At 39.0% G+C, this 10,213-nt stretch overlaps 1 protein-coding gene across 2 annotated transcripts; it reads left to right on the forward strand.

Moving 5' to 3' along the window:
• Positions 1 to 232: 232 nt before the first annotated feature.
• Positions 233 to 6,975, forward strand: LOC120307230 (histone H3.3A). 2 transcript variants are annotated; one of them, XM_039341721.1, is made up of 5 exons: positions 281 to 379; positions 926 to 972; positions 1,919 to 2,073; positions 2,944 to 3,097; positions 6,331 to 6,975. In XM_039341721.1, exons 3-5 carry the CDS (start codon positions 1,946 to 1,948, stop codon positions 6,457 to 6,459), a joined length of 411 nt encoding a protein of 136 aa, XP_039197655.1. In that variant the 5' UTR covers positions 281 to 379; positions 926 to 972; positions 1,919 to 1,945; the 3' UTR covers positions 6,460 to 6,975. The 2 variants fall into 2 exon arrangements, with proteins under 2 accessions (XP_039197654.1, XP_039197655.1); XM_039341720.1 differs by lacking the exon at positions 926 to 972 and having other exon boundaries at positions 233 to 379.
• Positions 6,976 to 10,213: the final 3,238 nt, after the last annotated feature.

The following is a 10,213-nucleotide window of genomic DNA, read 5'->3' on the forward strand; positions in this document are numbered from 1 at the left end:
TGCACCGGCTCTCGCTAGGCGGAGGGAGGACGGTCAGGGGAATCCCTCTCTTCCTCTCTCACTTACTCACTCTGTGCCTGGGGCGCGCGCAGCGTGTCTTTTGTGTTTGTACACACGGAGGCGGCCGCGGGAAACCGAGAGTGGGTGGGAAGGAAAGTGGATGGGCGTGGCCTTTCCTTCCCTCCATTGTGCGCCATTGGCGGTCTCTGGGGGAGGAGGCGTTGCCTGGGCGGTCGAGGGGCGTAGCTAAGCAGCGGAGTCGGCCTTCGCGAGTCAGCCATCTTTCAATTGTGCTCTCATCCGCCGTCGCCCGCAGCAGCTTCAGCACCTCCTCCTTCGTTGCCTGCTCGGCAGCCGCGCTCAGCGTAAGCGGACGGGGGTAAGTCTTCAACCTCTTTTACAGGACCCCCCCCAGATCCCGGCTCGGCCGAGGACCCCTCCGAGCTGCCCCCTGGCTTCCCTGGCAAACTTCTGGGAGCGAGAACCGCTGTTGGGGGACAGGAGAGTCCCTTTATCTCTCCGCCTTCCCGAGTACGGCAGAGAAGCTCGGGCTGCTCCTTCCCTTAGCCCCCCCAGCCCCACTTTGCTTGGTCGTTGCCCCCTTCTTTTGCCCTCGCCCTCCCCCAAACCTTCACTATCCTTCTCCCCATTCCCTCGCCTACTACCTCGCCCCATCGCCGCCCTAGATGGGAGCCGGGAAACGGCTGCAAACGGAAGCCCGTTGCCAGCCCCGGGAAACTCTCCTTGCTCTTCCCCACAGTTGTTGCTCAGCTTCACCATCTTGTCTCTTTTCTCTGGTCACCGACCATATTTTTTTTCCTATTGCCTAAAAACAATCCAGAGGGGAGAAATGTGCCTAGGAAATCCTTCGCACCCGAGGAGATTTTTTTGGGGGGGTTGTCCAAACTTTTCCTCTCTCCCTTAGCCTGCCGGATCCCACCTAGTTTGAAGCTTTTGCGGGATTTTGAGAAGGTATTGTGATGCTGCCGTTTTATTTTATTTTTCCCCCCTCCCGTCTCTTTCTCTCCCTGCCTGCAAAGGGAGTAGGGCTGTCTTTGGTGATTGTTTCCATTTTGTTGGGGCTGAGTTTGCCTGCGAGAGGCGCTTGGGAGCCAGGCAGCGGTAGGACTGGCACTTACACAGGCAGAGGCAGCACCGAAGAGGCAGCCCCCCAAAAAGTTCGCTCGATGCTTGGTGGCTCCTAACCTCTGACTTGGCTTTTCCTTTTGTGGCAGAGCTCTGGCTTGCGGGCGCCTTCCATTTGATTCCCTTTGCCCGCCCGGCCGACCGAGGCGAGCTACGGCTCCTTTGCTGCAGAAGCCTTGCGAGGCTGTCAGCCCGGGCTTTCCCCACTCTTGTTGCCCCTAGTTTAATGCGGACGTTTGCCCTTCTTTTACTCCATTCAACCTATCAGTTGCATGTCCCCCGATATCTTCTGCAATTGGGGACACTTTTTCGTCCCCGCGAAGGGGAGGGGAGAATCGAGGTGTTGCTGTGGGTTGGAGGCACCTTCGCTGCATCGCTCTCCAATTTGGAGCGCTGGGCAAGAGCTGTTTTTAATAATCTGCCGAAATCTTAGGCGGATATATTTGCTGCTTAAATACAATTAGAGCGCGAACTCCCACCGACATTTTATCATCCAATTTAGGACTTGTAGGGAAGGCTTTTTTTTTTTTTTTAAACATGCAAAGCTGATAGCCGGAGTGTCACGCAGGCTGCAGAAGTCTGCTATTTGGGTTGTGGAAGGTGTGGATCTGCACGGTTTTAATTGTTTTAAGGTTTCTGGGGATTCTTTACATCCGAGGCATATATTTTTTGTACATGGAAAAACAAAAATAAATCGCATTTTCGGCGGATGTTTTTCGAGCGGCTGCCTTGTTATAATGTGCTGATCGCGTGGGTGACTTCTTGCCGATAGGTATAAGGAAGAGAAGTTCGCGGGAACATGGCTCGTACCAAGCAAACTGCCCGCAAATCCACTGGGGGGAAGGCGCCCAGGAAGCAACTCGCGACAAAAGCCGCTCGCAAGAGTGCGCCCTCTACCGGCGGGGTCAAAAAACCTCATCGCTACAGGTATAGAAATGACCGGAAGAAAGTATTACGATGTGATCGGCCCGACGCGGAAATATTTATCGGAATATTTTTTGCTTCAGGAAAAAATAACTTGTTTTCTGCTTCTTGGATCCAATCAAGATTATTTAAGGAAAGTCGTTGTTGCTATTTCTTTAATGCAAAAAAAAAAAATTATACCCGATTCATAAAATATTTTGAACGAAATATGTCTGTAAACCAGTGGAATGACCAGTAATAATGATAAGCCCATTTTATCAATTAAACCAAATTTAAAATAGAATCGGGAAAATGCAGTTTTAATATTAACCTAAATGTTCGTTGATTTGAGGGATGCCATAAAACTTGATATAGTGATTAACTAATATTTGGTTTATTAGTTTCAAATACCGTATATTGGACATTTTTCATTTACAGTATTTACATTACAGTAGTTTAATTCTTCAACCCTAATTGTACAAATAGTAGAATTTGTACAGTGTACCACTAGAGGGCAGTTATCTGATCCAGAATAAGTAAATACTGTAGGTTTTATATTTAATTTTTTTAAAACAAAAGAAATAGCAACTGGCATAACTTGTTGGTACCTTAGAAGTCACTCATTTTATCAGCAACCTCCATGGTAAAAGGTTATTTAATTTCTTACCAATTTTCATAGGAGTTTGAAAAAATAGAGTACACATGAATTATTGCAGTTGGATTCTTTCACAATGTTCTGTTTTGAAGTCTACTTAAGTTTTTCTTGCAAGCTTATTTCATTCATGTATATTAGTTTCGTACAGCATGTGTTTCCATGGATATACATTGGATTTTGTATATTTTTAAGATTGGAAGGGAAATGCTTAATTATTTTTGTTTTGTTTTAATTCAAAGGCCAGGTACTGTAGCTCTTCGTGAAATCAGACGTTATCAGAAATCAACTGAACTTCTGATTCGCAAACTTCCATTTCAGCGTCTGGTGCGTGAAATTGCCCAGGACTTCAAAACAGATCTGCGTTTCCAGAGCGCAGCTATTGGTGCTTTGCAGGTAAAAAATTGTTATTTTAAGTTGTCCTTCCAAAACACAAGTATTCTTTAGTTGAATTGATGAGATTTGTTATAATTTACACTAAGAAATAAGTTATTGTGTTTTTGTTAGTAAATATTACAATTTCCTCTATTAATCTATTCTATATTAAAGAAAATACACAGTTTTTCTATGGGTCTTTTACCGCGCTTTCAGAAATTACAGCATTGTATCTGGGTCTAAAAAGATCCAACATATTTAGTTGTGTTATATAGGTGGATGTAGATTTGCCAACAGAAATTATACCCAAGATCTTTTCTGGAGTGCAGCCATTGATAATACTGTGCTTTTGGTACGTGAGAATGCATGTGATTGGTTGCTTCCATACAGTCACCTTATTGGTTGAGCTGTTTCTATGGTCAGTCAAAATTTCATATGATTGGTGGGTTTCAAACGTAAGGATCTATGTAGTTATAGGTGAGCTGATAACTGCCATTTTTTTTTAAAAGTAATCTAATCAGTAGAATCTCAGAAAGTAAAACATATTGTTGGTGTTCAAAATATATTCTAAAGAAATGTGATGATACTAGTAATTTTAATTAGAGTAGCAAATGTTTGGGGAATATGCACCACATGATACTACATGAGAAAGGGACTATTCTTTTTTTTAATGTAAGTATTAATGGAGAGAAAATACCAGTGTCTTTCAAGCTGCAAAAGAGTGGAAAGTACACTCTTGCTGTACATTATGTGATTGTCTTAACTTTCTACTATTATAAGCCATTGAGAGAAATTCTGATCTAGGTTGACCTTGTCAAATCTTAGCTAGATAATTTGTACCTTACAGGTGAAATGCGAGATTTTGTCTTGCAGTTGTGAATAAGTTATGTCTTAAAAATATAAAGTTAAAAGTGCTGTTTTCAGATCCTGATTATTCCCGCAGTTTGTATTATGTATGTGTTTTATGTGGATGTTTGCTGCACAGTACTGCCAAAGCTATGGAGATCTATTACACTTTTCCAAAAATAATAATTTTTATTTCTATATTACTTCTCTGGATAAGAATGACATGTGGGCATTAGTCTAAGATTGCAAGATTTCATTTTTCATGGCTGTATTTGATAAATGTTCTTTACGCTGGATGATCTACACAACAGGTTTTTTTTGTAAAAGTTTTTATTTTCAACTTTACAATACATAACAATCTTACAAATACTTCAGATAAAAAATAAAACAAATGGATACACATCACATTCGGTCTTGCACAACAGTTTTCAAGCCCCTCTATTCAGCAGCATATTCCATTTGATCTGCATGATAAAGTGGCATCTCTTCTCAGGCCTGAGGGAACAGATAAACAAGAAATATTTATTCCACCAAAATCAAAATAGATATAAGCCAAAGTTCATTTTTGAGAAATAGCATGAGGCAACTTGCAGAATTCCAACTAAAACTGATTAAAACATTCAATGCCATATAACATAGGAACCTGGAAGTTGTGATCCATCAGAGTTAACATAGCCGGTTGCTTATGTACTGCAGAGCATCTGGCACCTCCGTTCAAAATCCAGTATAAAATAGATGAACATAAAACAGGAATTCACTTGAACCTATGATAGCTGTCATGTGTGGCCAATTGATTCCATTTGTCACAACGGGTCAGTTGTTTAGACCTGCTTTGAAAATGAGATTTCTGGCATGACTCTCTAAATAAGACTTAACCGTCATGAGATCAACATTATGACTATATGTCAAGTATTCCATGGTTTAATACTAGATAGTATGGCAGTTTAACTGAAATCTAAACTGGATTTACCTTAACAAATATTACTATTTCTGCTTTATGCATTTTACATATGATCATATAGGCTTCATTGATGAATTGTGAAAACTCTTGGGACATTTGGAATATGCCCAAATCCAGTCTACTTCTATTGCAAGGCCCTCCTTAGTTCCTCCGTACTCAACATGCAACATTGCTGTGCAAAATAGCAAATCAATATTGTACAGGTGCAAGTAGTCCTCATAGCAGTTCACTTAGTGACCGTTCAAAGTTACAACTGAAAAAAGTGATCTGTGACCATTTTTCACATTTATGACCATTGCAGCATCCCCAGGGTCATGTGATTTACATGTGGCTGCTTGACAACTGACTCACATTTATGATGGTTGCAGTGTCCCAGGGTCGTATGGTCCCCTTTTGCAACTTCTGACTAGCAAAGTCAATGAGGAAGCCAGATTCACTTAACTGTGTTACTAATTTAATAACTGCAGTGATTCACTTAACAAATGCGACAAGAAAAGTTGTAAAATGGGACAAAACTCACTTAACAAATTTCTCACTTAGCAACATAAAGTTTGGACTGAATTGTGATCGTAAGTTGAGAACTACCTGTAGTCCTCGACTTACAGCCATTCGTTTAGCAATTGTTTGATGATAGAAAATACTTGTAGCTCGGGTTTTAGATTTTGGCTGTGGTTTGTTCTCCAAGCTTGTTTCAATATAATTTCTGAACATTTCGTTACCAAACTAGGTAACATCATCAGCATGATTTTCTTGTCCTATTCTCCTTAGCTTATAAATGTCTTGTGTGTCAGCATGTGGTCAGTTGGTCGTGCAATTGGTTGTTTGTTTGGAGCTATATTTGAATTCTGAGCAGCTGATTGGTTCTCTTGTTAATTGGCAGTTCGAATGGTCTGGTTTCTTATATATTCATATGCTGGATCTAGATCAATATGGATCCAGCATATTAATATGTAAGAAACCAGACCATTCGGACTGCCAATCAACAAGAGAACCAATCAGCTGTTCAGAATTCAAATATAGCTCCAGACAAACAACCAGTCGCACGACCAACTGACCATACTGGCACACAAGGCATTTATAAGCTAAGGAGAAAAGACAAGAAAATCATGCTGACGATGTTACCTAGTTTGGTAACGAAACGTTCAGAAATTAAATTGAAACAAGCTTGGAAAATAAACCACAGCCAAAATTGTTTGATGATACTGTGGTATTGAAAAAAAAAATAGATTTACGAGCAGTCCTCACATTTAATGACCATCACAGCATCCCTTGGTCACATGATCAATAAGAGAGTTTTAGATGTGAGATTAAAATTAGGAGTTAAGATAGATAAAAGGGTGTTTTTCCATTTTCTTTCGCTTAGCTTGAAAATACACTTAGTTGTGTATTTTGTGAGGATTTGGGTGCTTTTATTTTAAATATTTAAACCATTTTTTTTTCTCAATAGGAGGCAAGCGAGGCCTACCTGGTTGGCCTGTTTGAAGACACCAACCTTTGTGCTATCCACGCCAAACGTGTCACAATCATGCCAAAAGATATCCAGCTAGCACGTCGCATACGTGGAGAGCGTGCTTAAATTCTACTAAGATGGATTTGTCATTTTCAAAACAAATAAAATCTCTTCTTCCTGTTATTGGTAGTAATGAACGTTAGATTTTTTTTTTCCCATGGGGTTAAAAGGTACCTAAGTCTATGGTTGCAGATGGAAAAATAGAGGACAGAATCGGGTATTGGCAAGTTATTTTTCATTTTCATTTGTGTGTGGATTTTTAATATAAACGTGGGGACATATAAAGCATTATTGCTGTAAAAAAACCCATTTCATTGAACAAATTTCAGCAATTCAACTTTATAACAATTATAAATATGCCAGTCAGACTTTTCTGGACAATGCCAGCATTTGGTTTTTGTTTTTTTTAAAAAAAGGTAAATTTCTTATTGATGGCAACTATATGAAGTCTGTATCATACAGTAGATTCCATCCACTCATTATACTTTTTCTAAGTTGTCCTACATGCAAGTATATGTTTTTAATGTTGTCTGTCTTCTGTGCTGTACCTGTAAGTTTGCTATTAAAATACACGAAATAATATTTGTTTTTTGTCTTAATTTTTAAGTATTTATTACCTATAATTCAGCAGCAATGGATACCTGTTTAAAATGCACTTAATATGCTGCATTTATATGAAAATTTATAAAATGTGTATTGTGGCTCAAATATAGAATTATGATCCATTAAAATATTTGAGGATATCTTGTGTTACTTAGGTTGACATCAGCACAAATATTCATAGAGATTCCAACAGAGATTCAGTCTTGTTGAGCTGAAGCCCAGCCGTATCTATAAAACATTATTAGATAAATTCTGACTGACATACTGAACAGAATGTGTTCAGTATGTGGCAGAACATTCCGTGCTAACATCGGTCTTATTAGCCACCTACGGACACATTGTTGATGGCCCATAACCCACAAGATGTCAAGGTCTTCATCAAAATCGATGGACGAACAACACAGGTAAATTCTACAGATTTGCTCTGCTTTCAGTTTTTTATTTCTAAAATAGGCTTGTATAAGTTTTGCACTAAAAGCAATATATAAAAATGTACCTTTAAGGTACAGATGCTGGTTGAAAATTACATGTGCAGCAATTATGACAGGCTTCTCTAACCCTTTGCGCCTAATTTATTGAAGGCAAGGTAATTTTTAGTTTCTCAGTAATATTTTCCCAGAACAAGCTATAGTCTGATGTTTCTGTCTGGAATTGCTTCGATTAATGTTTTCAGTATATAGATGGGAACACTTTTTATAAGAAAATACGTAGTTACCAAGACGTCAACAACTGGAATTTATAGAAATGCACATGTTTGAAGGAGTCATTTTGTCCCATTGAGTTTTTTAGGGTTTTTTCCTGATTCTGTTCCTGAATTGACTCTTATCTTTGCAATTTTATTAAAAGCCAATATGATTGAATTGCCTTAGTAAAGTTTCATGCTTTATTCCCTGTGCATGTTCAGTACTGCTAATGGCATCAGTAAGTTCAAAATGGGCCAAATTATTTTGAGACACAGAAAATTTCTATTATTCCTAATCTTCTGGCCAGTACAAATAAGGAACTTGCACTGTCCTACTTGAGATAGAGGACTCTGTTTACAAGGAAAAGCTATAACTAGGTACAAAAATAAAGTTTTAAGTTTACACAGAAGCAATATTATGGTTTACTTTATAGATTTTGTGACTGGGCTTAGGTTGGCAAAATTGTGCATATAGGAAAAACTACATTTCTGATTTTAAGACTGGTCAGATATAATTTTTTTGTTCTAATAAAATATAGTCGCATTAATTTTAATGAGAAGGTGACAGAAGCAACATGTATTTTCTTATTGCCATGTCTGGCACTATAGAATAATGCTTCTCTTAATCTGGAAACAATAATGCCACAATGCACAAAGTGAGCTATCTAGCCAGGACTGTGTGGATATTTTTTCAGTGTGATAATATTGTGAAGATGTAAAACTTCGAGTAGTTGGGGATGTACTACTATTTATTTGATTTATATCCCACCTATCCAGGGGCATTCGATGAGGCAAATTAGCTGTACCTTGACACATGAGGGAGCAGTGAAGCATGCAGTGAAAGAGACAGGTACATGTCATGCTTGTCAAAATCAAAACAAGGGAACTCTTCTTGCTGCAGAGAGATCGAGACATGAGGCTGAGTTGAAAGTAATGGAATGGGGAGTAAGAAAAAAGAAAAAAATATTCTGTAGGCAGTCGTGATTTAGTGGTCTGATATTTCACCAAATAACAGTTGCCTGTTCAGGTAAGCATTAAGTGCTAAAATGAAAAGCAAATTATCCTTATGGGTTGAGATTCATTTGCAATCCCTCCTGCCAGAAAACCAAACCTCTCCATTAACATCCATCTGAATATTGGGGGGGGGGGCCAGTGGATTTTAATGACTACATAATCTGAAATCTGAAAACTACAGAAAATTCTGGAGGCTTCTAACATCACCATAAGATCTAAAAACTATGTATTGGAATTTAAATATCACTTCAGCAGTAAAAACAACATAATTTCTAAGGTAGTTTACAAGCTCTAATAAGCCAAAGTACACCTTCAGAGCAGCACAACAAATCAAGAGTGAACTAGCGATTAAAGCAGACCATGAGCATTCTGAAACTTGCCTGAGGAAAAACAAAAATGCAGACAAATGAAAATTGTCACAGCCTTCTTCAGATGACCAGGAGGAGTCTGGAGGCCCTCTATGGATGAACTCAACGTAAAGACAAGCTCTCAGGAATCAGGCATACTATCAAACTCTAAACCCGCCTAGACCATGGTTTTCCAACTTTTTGGTTTGCCTGGACTGCATTGAGTGAAGAAGAATTATCTTGGGCTGTGTATAAAATATATAGTTAATGTATACAAATAACAAACTTCCTTTATTTTGTTGTTTTCTATTATCTCATGGTGCCGCATTACTAACTGTCCAAGACCACATGCAGTCCATGGGCTGTGGCTTGCACACTCCTGCCCTAAACCATTTAGGAAACAACTGCTGTTGCTGCTGCCTTTTTTGATCCTCATCCCTGTAGATACCTTGTCATCAAATATATTTACTACATGGGAAACAACCGTATTAGCTATACTGAATTCATTTCATTTACTTAAATCCACTTTTGTTTTGGCTTAAACTTCCTTTCCCTTTCTTTGATCCACTTGTGCACATTTGCTGGAGTGTGGCCTTGACAGACCACCTTTTTTTCTATTATTCATTTAGTCTTTTTTGTAAGCCAGTTTGCTCTCTCCAGTACTAGCAAGTCTTCATGGTTTTCAGTGCATCTTCTTTACTGTCCTTCAAATATTCTTCTAATGCCATTTTTTTCTTCTTCAGTTGTTTGGTTTACTTTCAATGTTCCACACCCACCTATGGTCCTTGGTAATTAGAGTCTTGTCAGGATAGCTTCATAGAAGGACCTGATTCATTGTCATTATTTTTCTGGTCTTTCTTGATTTTTATTATTAACTGATATAGCTACCCATATCACGACTGTATGTCTGGGTGGTGAATCTAGGATTAAAACCCTCAAAAGCAACAAAATAACAGTAAAGGCTGTAGTGATAACAATGCAGTAACAGTCCTATAAAACACAAATCATATTAAGACAAATCACACAGATGGGTTTTTCTAACCCCTAGATCCCTTGCCTGGAGAAATATCCTGGTCTTCAAAGTCTTCCAAAATGCCAGCATGATCGAGGCCAAATGAATTTCAAATTATAGACGCAATTTAAAACATAGGACCTGGCTCAAGGCCACCCTTCC

Source organism: Crotalus tigris, unplaced genomic scaffold (assembly GCF_016545835.1).
Source record: "Crotalus tigris isolate CLP2741 ecotype Arizona unplaced genomic scaffold, ASM1654583v1 scf7180000017771.5222438, whole genome shotgun sequence".
Taxonomy (NCBI): domain Eukaryota; kingdom Metazoa; phylum Chordata; class Lepidosauria; order Squamata; family Viperidae; genus Crotalus; species Crotalus tigris.

Coding starts and splice junctions, on each gene's coding strand:
- LOC120307230 (XM_039341720.1), top strand. CDS start 1,946: ATGGCTCGTACCAAGCAAACTGCCCGCAAATCCACTGGGGGGAAGGCG. Junction 2,074..2,943: donor AAAAAACCTCATCGCTACAG/GTATAGAAATGA, acceptor TTTAATTCAAAG/GCCAGGTACTGTAGCTCTTC. Junction 3,098..6,330: donor CAGCTATTGGTGCTTTGCAG/GTAAAAAATTGT, acceptor TTTTCTCAATAG/GAGGCAAGCGAGGCCTACCT.